The 12,326-nt window shown below is 47.7% G+C and overlaps 1 protein-coding gene across 1 annotated transcript in view; it reads right to left on the reverse strand.

Annotated features, from left to right (window-relative positions):
• Positions 1-3,010: 3,010 nt before the first annotated feature.
• The window catches only part of LOC146755614 (cytosolic carboxypeptidase 4-like), a 196,795-nt gene continuing 187,479 nt past the window's right edge, over positions 3,011-12,326 (reverse strand). Inside the window, exon 6 of the mRNA XM_085525310.1 lies at positions 3,011-3,248. Within this exon, the coding sequence (XP_085381436.1) occupies positions 3,245-3,248 (4 nt within the window). The 3' untranslated portion in view covers positions 3,011-3,244. The remainder of the gene's footprint in view (positions 3,249-12,326) is intronic.

The raw sequence follows: 12,326 nt of genomic DNA on the forward strand, positions 1-12,326 counted from the left end.
TTCTCCAAACGTAGCAAACGTGAATGTCTGTCAATAAATTAATGAGTAATTAAATTGATATCCCTTTCCCGCCCCCCCCCCCCCCCCAACTTCTGAGATGAAAAAAAAACACTTCTTTTAGAAGAAAACAGAGTAGTAACAACTTCTGTACCTACATTCACCACTCTGAGATCCTGTCTGGGTCTCCCAAGGCTTGTAAATAACCACTTGGTCGGTTCTGATGTCGCGTGATTTGTTGTCAGTTCTCTCATGGTTCTCCGGTCAGTTCTCCGGTGCCAGGATCTGCCACAGGGCATTCTGACCACGGGCATCATGTTTCTACGCTGCCGCCTGCATTTAACAGGCAATGGGACTGCCCAGCATGTGCAAGGCAGCACCTCTTTCACACCACCAGAATGTTTAAGGCTGTTGGGATTGTTGTTAGCGTCCCATTAACACTGAGGCTAGAGATACCCTTAGGATTGACATTACTATTAGCATTACTTTGATGGTGCCCTATCTGGGTCATTTCCAGGGGATGTCAGGAGTAAGGCACAGTGTCAGGAGAAAAAGAACAGACTCTGTTACTTTATAAACGTGATAATAGAGAGAGTTCATTGGAAAAAATACAACTCTTAAATAATGCAAAGCGTGCTTCTGATTGGATGCAGGCATCATCTGGGCTCTGATTAATATTACTCTTAAGGTAAAGATTATTGTTACCATAATGATTTTTTTTTTGGATTATGATCAGGGTTAAGGTTCCTTTTGCTACAAACTTCTAGCATCATTTTTGTTGTTGCATTTGGAGTTAGGGACGATTTTAGAATCAGGGTAAGGGTTAGGATTAGAGTTACATTGCTGGTTAATGCTGTTATCTTTACAGCTCCTGTGAGGGTTGGGGTCTGGGTCAGGTGTTTAAAAATGAAATGAAAAAAGAATTAAAAAAATATATTGAAAGCTTCAGATTTCCTTAATCTTTGTGGGAATCATATAATGTGCAACTCAGATCTACCTCTTCGTGCAGTGACTGCCTGTAAATTTGCTGGAGCCTAATATAATATGGCCTTGTGCTTTCCACTAACTCACCTTCATTTCATTTTCATTACATTTGCTTGGTAGTCAGATTTTGGTGTGTGGATATTTTAAAACAATCTAACTGACATTAGCAAAAAATTAAAAATAAAATTAAAAAAAATGCACAACAGCATCGTATCAATTTTTATAGATAAGATAAAGAAGAGCAGTTTCCCTTAGTTTTCTGTGCCTCTTTACTTTCTTACCCTCTCCCCTTGTGTGAGAAACTCTCAAAGTCAAAGATTTCTAGTTAGGCAAAGATGGCAGCGATAGCAGCAGTGCTTATTCATTATTGCAATACTGCGCGCACATCCCCTATTGGCAAGGGAGAAACTGCACACCAGTCAGTGAAATCAATTCTGTTCTGTGCCCTAAACCCACTGCAGGTGATGCTCTCATGGCTCTCATTGGTTGAGCATCTCAGGCTCACAGACTCCTCGAGACTGTGGCTAGGATTCATTTCCATAGAAGGTCAATTACCAACCTCTTGTTTTTAGGTCTGCCTTGTACTTTTCTGCGGACAGAGAAGGGCAATGTTTCCAAAAGTCAGTACATTCATTCTGTCCTGTGCTGGGCTCTACCCACCCTGTATTTATCTTGTGCTTGTCTCAATTCTCCCCATGTCAGAATGCCCCCAGTCTGAACTTAATTCTGTTCAGCAACTTTCTTGGTGGAAAAACTACTTATACAGCTGTTTTACAAGAGGGTTATACATTCAGTTAGGGCCTACACTATGTACTGAAAATACTGGAAACTTCCACTGCAAAAACACAATCTACCTCTCCCATCTGTGCAGCCTTGCAGACCCAGAGCATGCCAGGTTATTTCTGCTTTCATAGCATTTGCATGCTGTAGGGTGAGCACAAGGTTCTGCTGCTTGATTCTTCTGCAAGAGCTGCCTACCGGCAAATGGTTGCAGGGATGGAGGATGTGACAGAAAGCATTTGTCTCCACAAGAGCAGAGTTACATTCAGTGCAGAGTGTGAGAGTCAGGTTGGTGTGGAAAAGCACTGACACGCTGGGGATGATGCAGTGCTCACATGTCTAACACTCACAGACATTACTGTCAGAAGGATGGTGCTGTGTTGTGCTTCTACCTTTGGCAGCCCCTGGAGAAATGCTATGGCACACAGAACACCTTTGTATTGCACTGACTGCTGCCATGCAGCATGGATTTAACACACCAAATCCAGAGGAGCATGACTGCATCTAACTGCCCTGAGAAAAACTACTGTAGCTGAAGAGATGAGGAGGCAGCTGCTCATCTGCAGAACAAGCAGTACTGCCAGACATTGGGCCAGGTGAGCACCTCCTGCTGCAGCGTGATGATGACAGGGCTGGAGATGATCTGCAAAGCCAGCTTAAAAGTGGGAGACGTGAGTCAACATGGCAGGAGGACAGAGGTGTTAGGGAGCAGCCAAGGCATCAAAGAGTATCAGAAGGCTTTGAAAAGTATCACAAAGTGACAGCCAGGAAGACTGGGATATATCATGAGCAGCAACCTGGATGCTAGAGATTATTTGCTCCCATACAAAATGGTAGAGATCTTGCTGCAGACATCCCAAAGCCAGGCAAAATGGGAACCCAGAGCACTGCCTGCACGAACCCCACAGCCATAGCATTGCAAGCTGAGCTGCCTTGCTGTTTGTTGCATTCATCCCAATCCCTGTGATTGAAGACTCAGAATGCAGTCGAGGCGATGACTGAGCATGAGAGTGACTTTATTCAATAAAAGACAGGAGGGCTTGAGAGGTCAAGGGTGAAGATGGGATTCCTCTTGTCAAGATGAGAGTGGCTCAGAGCTGGTGCTGCTGCCTGGTGCCTGGGACTGGCAGCCTGACTCTAAGTCCCCATCTAAGATGCTCAGCTTCACCTCACTGATGCTGCCCTGCTCCTGCATGGTGGTGCTGCTGCTGGGACACTCGGGCTGTGCTTGGGATGGGCAGCACTGCAAAGGCGCTGGGTCACAATCCAGGCAGGTGACTGCTGTGTCTGGCAGGCTCAGGTCAGGAGCTTCAGCAGAGCCAGGAGATATGAGAGCATGAACGTGGATGAGCCCCTTGTGTCCATCACTGTTACCATGTGGAAGGCTGTCATCCGAATTGCAGCGATTCATGCTTAATAAGAACTCTCCATTGATGGAAAGACACTGCTTGGTTTGGATCTTTGGGGTTGACAAGGGCTCGAATCACCTAGGAAGGCATAGAAACACAAGGGTTAGTTTCAAACATTTGCAAGTTGAATCGTGAAAGGTTGTTGATACTTGGTAATAGAGTGGCGGCAGGAAGAAGCAAGTAGGCTTGAAGCAGCATAGCCACTGTCTTGAAAGTGATCCTCATTCAGGTCCAGCTCGTGTGTTGTTTCACTGTAATCTGCTTCTTTGGGTCTACCTAGTGGGCAGCAACACTCGAGCTGTTACTGATATCATTGAAAAGAACTGGAGACAATTGTTCTATTCCTAAGAGCTTCAAGGTGCCTAGAAGCACAAATAGAAACCAGCAGTATTTCATCACTTCACCAAAGGAAGGTCAAACACCTGAGCTGTGAAGAGCAGTTACAGAACCTATGCATAAGATCACACCAGACATACTTTGTTCTAACAACAGTTATGGCACATAGTCCATTTCCTTCAATATTCCCAAAATGAAATGATGTGGAGCATTACAGGGAAAGAAACACTGCACACAGACACTATGACCCTGATTAGACTCAAGCAGCAGACTTAAAACAAGTCAGAGTTTTTGATTCCAGGATATTTCAGGACCTATCGTGTGAAATTCAGTTACACAACAGTGCCTAGGGGCCTGCGTTTCAAGCAACTTTCAGATCACAGCCATGTAAAATAAAAACAAATTCAGTGCAGAAATAGCAAGCCTGTACCTTAATACTCATGAGATTATCCATTTTTTACAGCACTCTGACTAAGTTCTAAAACTTGCTCATCCCAGTTCACTTCAGCAAGTTCCACCAATTCAAGCAACGCAGTTCTGAGATCCTGTGTATGTTGTGCAGATAGAATTGAACAGTGCAGAAATAGTCTCTGACAGCTTTAAGAGCTCTGTTCTGCTTACAAACTCTCAGTCCAAAACTATTCTCAGTTTTAAGGAAATGAACACCTGAAGCATTTGGATCATCTGCCGCATTCTGCTTCTTGGCATCATGATTAGCACAAAGGGTTTTCTGCTGTCCTGCAGAGATGGAAAAAGTCCTGCTTACAAATGGACCAGGTTTCAGTGTACAGCAGAGTTTGTACCAGACTAACAAGCCACGTCATTCAATTCATGTGCTCAGGTTGTTATGCACTCCGAAAGGAAACAGAACTAACTGTTGGATTCTGAAGGCAATCTGTGGGGTCCTACATTACCTCCTGATTCTGGAAGAGGAAATTCTAATAGCAAATGCAGAACTTTGATCTTTGTAGACATGAGAAGAGCTGGCATTTAGGAACATTCATTTCAGGGAAATCAAATGATGTGTCTATATTTTTACTACAGATAGTATAGGGAGCAGCCAGTTGAAGAACCAGATACAGAAAAATCCAGCCCATTGGCAGGAAAATACTTCTCCTTAAATTCGGTATGCTATCATGGTACAGAATTAGGCTACAGTGCCACATAGGCCAACCAAGCGTAGAACCAAATCCACAAAATACTGGTAGACAAAGCAGCAAAAACAGGGACAATATTCAGCAGACTGTGCTGTGGCCTTTCTACTCACAGCTCAGCATGTTCTGCCATCCGAAAAGCAAGGCCTCTTGTCAAGCTCAGCTATTTCCCTTCTCAGTGTATTCTAGCACCACTGATACCCACTGGTATCCTCCTGTAGAGTGCCATCATATTGTCATCATCCAAAGGAAAAACCCACACAGCAGAGCATACAGCACTACACCCATGCTCCAAATATCCGCCTGAAAAACAAAAAGACAAGCTTACAAACCTGAAGCACCTCAAATGGCTTCCTGACAGACTGGATTGTCTGCCCTTGCCAAAGCCCACATATAGCCCATGAAAAGCTGGCTCTTTCCCTCAGGAAATAAAACCTTATCGTCCCAGAGAAAGCATATAACCCTCATTCAATTGCCCTTCCACTCAGCTTAGAGCACTACTAAAACCAGCATCTTCACCTTAGCTCATCACACTGCTGCAGTTCCTTTTACAAGGATTTCACTGGCAAAAATGAAATCAAAGCCGTCACAAGGGATTTAGCACAGTTACATGTTACTGGCTACGAGAGCTGTCAGCACAGTCACCTGTCAGGCTTTGCTGCTGTTCTGTTTATGTAGAGGCACAACAAGGTTCAGACACCTCACAGTGCAGTTCTCACTTTGACTGTAAAGAAAAAGGAGGCTTGAAAAGCAGCGTGTGGAAAACAAAGAAACAAGAATTAGAACAACAGTGGGGCCATGGCACTTGTAGGAATTGCTCCGCCTTTAACAGCGATTCAAGAAGGATGAGGGCATTCCAATCCAGACCAGTTTGGACAGATTAACAACTGCAAGTAGTGGGTTCCAAAATTCCAGACATGAAATCAAAGCTGGAAAAACTCTTCACATTTTCATCTCTCAATTTTTAGTACATTGTGCATTACAACGGAAACAATTCTTCACATACAACTTGGAAGCTAAAGACAAGTCTGACAAAACAGACTGCACAGAAATGATGGATAATTAACAGAGCAAATTGCTCTTTCAAACACTTAGTAATAGAAAGAGATCTCTGAAGTTGCTGTTCTGTAGAGCCCCAAAGCAGTCGCTTGAGGCAGTTCAGGATTAGCCTGAGACAAACCAGCCAGCTGTGAACTGAGACCAATTGCACTTCTTCTATTTTACTTTCATTCTATGTGACCTCACTAAGCAAATATTGTCTAAGACCATGAGTATCACATAAATGTGCAGATCTCAAGCTGCTCACTTATCTAGTACCCTTGGCATGATGCTTTATTTTCCTCAGCTATTCATCTAGATTGTGTCTGTTGATTGTGCAACAACAGCCTGTTGGTCTCGATTACCTGTGAGAGGCTCTAACTTTGGCCAGGAAAAATCATTTGAGGATAAGTAATTATCTGGGACTCAGTAAGGCAGTCTTCCCATGCTTTCATAACAGCAGAGATACACACACACACAAACTCATGGAACCCCACTGCTTTGCACAATCCTGTGCACACTCACATGTGTCATGCACTGATTTCCCAGCCAGTCCTCATGGGGTCTATTACTTAGGACAGGAGTGCAGGGGAGCAGCCAGAAGCTGTTTGCATTCCCTGCTGTCTGCTGGGCAGCTTTGCTGGAGATGCTTGGGTTGCTTTGCTTTTCCTTGGGAGGTGGGAAGGAGCTTTGGGTTGGAGGCACATCCCGTGCCAGAGCATCTCGATGGCACGTGTGTGGCACTGATCTGCAGCAGATGAAGGGGAGGAGGTCCCAGCACAGCCCTGCACCATGCTCTGCCACACTGGGCAGCTTGTTCCTGGCTCAGCAGCGCCATCAGACAAGGAGCAGGGAAGGAAATCAAGGATGGGGGGTACCATCAAACGCAGTTAGTGCATGCCTGTGCAAGACAAACAGACCCAGAGCTTGCGGGTTATTCCTGCTTTTGTAGCATTTGTGTGCTGTAGCTGAGCAAAAGGTTCTGCTGCTTGAATCTTCTTCTGCAAGAGCCACCTACCGGTAAATGTCTGCAGGGATGGAGGATGTGACAGAAGCATTTGTCTCCATGACAGCGTAGTTACACTTGGTCTAGAGAGTGAGAGAGGCAGGCAGCACTGCCTGATGTTGGTCAGGGCGAGTTCCTCCTGCCGCAGCACGATGATGGCAGGGCTGGAGATGATCTGCAGGGACAGCTCACAGGTGAGAGCCAGGAATGGACACGGCGGGAGGACAGAGGTGTTAGGGAGCAGCCACGGCATCAAAGAGCATCAAAAGGCCCTGAAAAGCATCACAGCCACAGCCAGGAAGCTTGGGGTTTTCATGAGCAGCATCCAGGATGCTAGAGACTATTTGCTGCCATACACAACGGCAGCAGAGCTCTCGCTGCAGGCATCCCAAAGTCAGGCAAAATGGGAACACACCCAGAGCTCGGCCGCACAAACCCCACAGCCAGAGTGTTGTAAGCTGAGCTGCCTTGCAGTTTCTTGCACTCATCCCAATCTCTGCGAATGAAAACTCGGAATTCAGTCAAGGCGTTGATTGAGCACGAGCGTGCCTTTATTCAATAGGAGAAAGGAGGGGGTGTGAGGTCTGGAGGAAAGATGGGACTCATCCTCTCTTGTAATCATGAGAGCTGCTCAGAGACCGTGCTGTTGCCCGGAGCCTGGGACTCGTGTCCTGATTCTGTGCCCCCCTGCGAGATGCTCAGCTTCTCCTCGGTGATGCTGACCTGAGCCTGCATGGTGGTGCTGCTGTCGGGGCACTCGGGCTGTGCTTGGGCTGGGCTGCACTGCAGAGACATTGAGTCCAGGCTGGTGCCTGAGGTGTCTGGTGGGCTCAGGTCAGCAGCTTCAGTAGGGATGGGATGAATGAAGGCTTCAACGATGATGACCTTCTTCTCTTGATAGCTGATGTTATACGGAAGGCTTTCATCTGAACTGCAGCATTCTGTGCTTAGTAACAACTCTTCATTGATGGAAGATGCGTCATCATAACATGCCCTGCGTCTTGGGGATATACAAGGGCTCGGGTCACCTAGGAAGGAGCAGATGTACAGCAGTTAGTGTCGAACGTTCACAAGATGAACCATGGAGATTCTTGACATTTGGCTATGTAGTGGTGGTGGGCAGAAGCAAATAGGCTTCTAGCAACAGTGTCACTGTCTTGAAAGTGATCCACGTGCAGGTCCAGCTCTTGTGTTGACAAGAGACTCATTTGGGAAAGACAGGGATCAAGACGGGCTTGAACGCCAGAAGGAGGTACAAGCCCACTGAAAGCATGAATTCTACCTGTGTTGCTGACAAGCAGTGTTTTGTAAGCTGGACTTGCACCCTTACCTGCCAGGACCAAGACTTCTGCTTCAGAGGGCTCCCTGGCACTGCTCTGCAGTTGGTGTTTGGCCACAGGGGATGGTTTGCCCAGGCAGAAGCAGGAACACCAACTGCCAGCTGCTGACTCTGCCCTCTTCCTGGGAGAACTCATTCTGCAGAGAAAACAGAGCATGCTGTCAGACGTGGTGCAGGGTGATGGAAGAGCTGCACCGAGCCCTGGCCAAAAGTTGCCTGTTCTGGGCACTGCCTGCTTTCTGCTGAAACACAGCTTAGAAACGCCCTCTGTTTCAAACAGCAGAGGATGCTTCCATTCCTACAGCTCAGCCCTCAAGTCCTGAAGGCTAAATACCTCTCAACGATGTCAAGCAAGGACATGGATCCGGAGAATGTCGGAGGCTCAGGCTGCTTTGCTCTCCCAGGGCTGACCTTCACCAGGGAACAAAGGCCGTTGATGAGCTTGCCCCATTTCTTTGGCTCTGCGCAACAAAACAAAGAAACCAGTTCATTTCAGGCCTGGCTCGGTTGGACGAAGCTGAGCGCAATGCATTCGACAGAGCATGTAACAACGGGAAGAACATTCCCAACAAGGACACGCAAGAATGGATTTTCCCCATCCCTGGAGGTGCCCAAGGAGATTACTGTAGTTCTCTTTCTAAGCTTGCTGAACTTGGGCATAAACAAACCCCCTGAAAGTAACGTTCTGACCCTATTTGACTAACTCGCATTGTCAAATGTAAATTACGCACCTGGCTTTGGCAATGAATTGAGGAGGGAATCGGGAACTTTTCCGCTGATGAGTTCCATGCACTCACCAGGGAAAAGCCCAACCTGTAATTAGAACAAAAAGACAGGTGAGCATTAGCCCGAGCCCAGAGCCAAAGGGAAGGTCCACTGACAGTGACACAGGGCAACTGTTTGCATCCAGCAGCCATCCGTTGCAGGCAGAGCAGCTCCAAGCTGAGATTCCCAACTCTACTGAAGTTGTGCTCTCTAGTCAAAAACGTGTGCCTACCTCAAAGCCACGCTTGCCTCTCCACCAGGGGCTCAGCCTGTTGATATGTCCTCATATCAACAATGCTCACCAGATCTCTGACCTGAAAGAGATTGAAACATCAATCCCAGATTCAGCAAATCTGGTAGGAAAACAAAGCAGAAAGGACTGCCCTCTTCTATGCACGACAACACGGAATGCCTGGAACTGCTTACCTCCAGAGAGAGCTCATCTGGCCCCTGGGTGACGTGGCTCTTAATAACATGGGCTGCCGCAAATGCTGGTACGTTTAAAGATGACATAGCACGCACCAGCTGCGGCTTCTGCATGTTATCAGCCTGCAAAACAGAGAACAGGCCGTGGTCAGGAGCTGAGGACAAACCAGGAGGATTTCAAGGTGAGGAGCACATCTGCAGAGAAAGCTGCAGCAAATGCGCTCCGTCCTTCTCAGGAGCACTTCAGAAGGAGCTGCACGTCTCATAGCTCTGGAGCAGCACTTCTTCCCCACCCTTCACTACTCCAAGCAGCTCCAACAAACTTCTCAGAAGAAATCCAGGCCAGCACAGACCTGGCAGACCAGAACCAAGTGCAGCTTGTGTGACGGCAGTGCCCACTCCTTGCTTCCACCCTGCTCCAGCAGGTTAAGGAGTCTGAGCATCACTGGCCTTTGACAACTCAAGACTTTCAGCACCTCATGCCAACATTTCTCACTAAGATACACCTAAGGCATTGAATTCTCTTCTCACTACCTCCTCTCAGTCCTCCCCTAGGAACAGAAACCATTTAGATTCTACAGCAAACTACAGCATCTACCCTGCAAGAGCACACTGAACCACCTGCAACAATGAAACATGGTTTTGGAGAGTGGGTCTGAAAACACACCTTTAGACAGCTGTCTCCCTGTAGCCAAAAGGAAACCAAGTAGCAAAAGAAGAGTCCAGCCTGAAACATGCCCATGCTACTAGCCCAAGTTTCTCACAGTGAATGCAGAATCCATCCTGTTCTTGAGGTAACAAATGACCAGTGGGTCTCCTCTTGCTCCACCCCTTCTCCTTCAAAGCCAGAAAAAGAAAAACAGGTAAAAGAAAACCCAGACGTACCTTTCCACACAAAGAGCAGAAAGTGGAACAGCAGTTGTCTCCTTCCTGAGACATGGTGGGGAGCATCCCAGAGGAAGCCCAAGTTCTTTGCTTCTCTCCACAGGGACTTCAAGCATTCTTGGCAAGAGCTGCTTTTGTTCTTTCTTCAATTGCTTCCATCACCAGAATCTCCTTTGGAAAAGGAACCCGAATGAAAGAATCAGCAAATGAAAAAGAATGAGCAATAGCCACTTTACCAGCTTTCTCCTAACATGCAATTTAGACCCCCAATTCGGGCAAGGTCTTAAAATCAGCTGGTTACAAGAACTGTCCCAAAATATATCCAGCTTCTGTACAGCTGCTGTTATTTCTGACAGCGAGTGTAATCACAGAATCATAGAATGGCCCGGGTTGGAAGGGACCTCAAGGATCATGAAGATCAATCACCTCCCTGTCCCTGCTGGCCATCCCCTCTTCTGATGGAGCCCAGGGGACCATTTGCTCTCTGAGCTGCAAGAGCACGCTGATGGCTCACGTTCTGTTTTTCATCCACCAGGACCCCCAGGTCCTTCTCTGCGGGGCTTCTCTTAAGGACTGCTCCTCCCAGTCTGTAGAAATGCCTGGGATTCCTCCAGCCCAAGTGCAAAACCTTGCACTTTGCTGTGTTCAACCTCATTAGATTCACGTAGGCCAACCTCTCGGTTGAGCTCCCTCTGAATGGCATCCCTTCCTTCCACTGCGTCAGCCGCACCACTCAGCAAACAGCAGAGGGTGCACTCCATTGCATCATTGGTGTCTCTGATAACCATGTAAAAAAGCACTGGTCCCAAGACAGACTCCTGGATGACACCACTTGTTATCGGCCTCCACCTGGACATCAAACCATGAATCACCACCCTCTGTCCTCTACAAAACCTCTTTGTCTTCTACTCCTGCTGCAGCTGCAATGGCTGCACCAGCATGACTCACGTTTGACAATCCTCCAGCTCTGGCCTAGCCATGCACAGCAGCAGTCCGTCTCCCTCCCAGCTCACTCACCAGTGTGCTGCTGTGCCCCAAATTCAGTGCAGTAGCACTGAGAGCAGGAAGCACCCATCACCCTCCTCTAACTCTCTCTGCCAGCTGCGATGAGGACTGACATAGCACGCCCACCCCAGCCCAGCTTTTCTGCTGAGACACCTCCCAGCAACCACCCAGCACCAATCCCAGTTGCTGCAAGCTGTCTGAGAGCCTGCTGGAGTGCACTGACAATAACTTTGTGGGTCAAGTATTAAGCACACCAAGCAGAAGGGAAGCATTACTGGACATGGTGCACAGCAGGGGTTAAGACTGGAGGTGGTCAGGGCTGTAGTGACCATGCCCTCCTAGAGTTCCTCATCTCAAGGAATGCAGGCCTGGCAAAAAGCAAAGTCAGGATCCTGAGCTTCAGGAGAGTCAACTGCAGGCTGTTCAAAGAATTCTTGCATGAGAGACACTGGAAAACTGTTTTTAGGGGTAAAGGAATGGAAAAGAGATGGTAACTTTCTCAGAAAACCTTTCTCAGAGCTGGAGCTCTGAGCTCCATCCCGACCACACGAAACACAGCAGAGGAGGCAGGAAAGCAGCATGGCTGAACCTGCTGGTTACAGGGAGCAACAAGAAGGAAATGGAGAAACAGCGGAAACGGAGACATGCAGCCTGGTCGCTTTGGTGGCCTTCTACAGTGGAGTGACAGCATCAGTAGGGAAAGGAAAAGCAACTGACATCACTCAGCCAGACTTTTGCAAGGCCTTCGATGTTGAGCAAGTTTCCTGTTAGAACTCAGTGTGAACAAATCTACCACTGAGCAACACCCTGAGCCCCCACTCACCTCAGCAGAGGTCAGCCTGCACCCCAGCCTTCCGCCTATTCTGCTCCATTGATGGAAGCACACCGGGCATCATTGCTACTCACCCGACCAATGATGATAGGGGCAGAAAAGGGAATTCCTCTTTACCTTTCAGATGAAAAATTGATGACTGTGTGGAATCTTCCCAGTACAGCTGTGGGGCCTTCCTTTACTTGTATCCTGCTGCTCCGTGTCACAGTGGGAGAGCTGCTCTGGCCTCTCCTCTCAGCCTGTGCCTCCTGCAGTGTGAGCAGCTTTGTGGATAGAGGAGACACCCACACAGACTTGGGCCTGGATAGAGAACTGTGCCCTACAACATAGGTACATTTACATCACACTCTTTTCCTTGTGTGTGAGCAAT

The sequence above is a fragment of the Coturnix japonica genome, chromosome 31, assembly GCF_054131305.1.
Source record: "Coturnix japonica strain WE chromosome 31, WE-NBRP24, whole genome shotgun sequence".
NCBI classification, from domain to species: domain Eukaryota; kingdom Metazoa; phylum Chordata; class Aves; order Galliformes; family Phasianidae; genus Coturnix; species Coturnix japonica.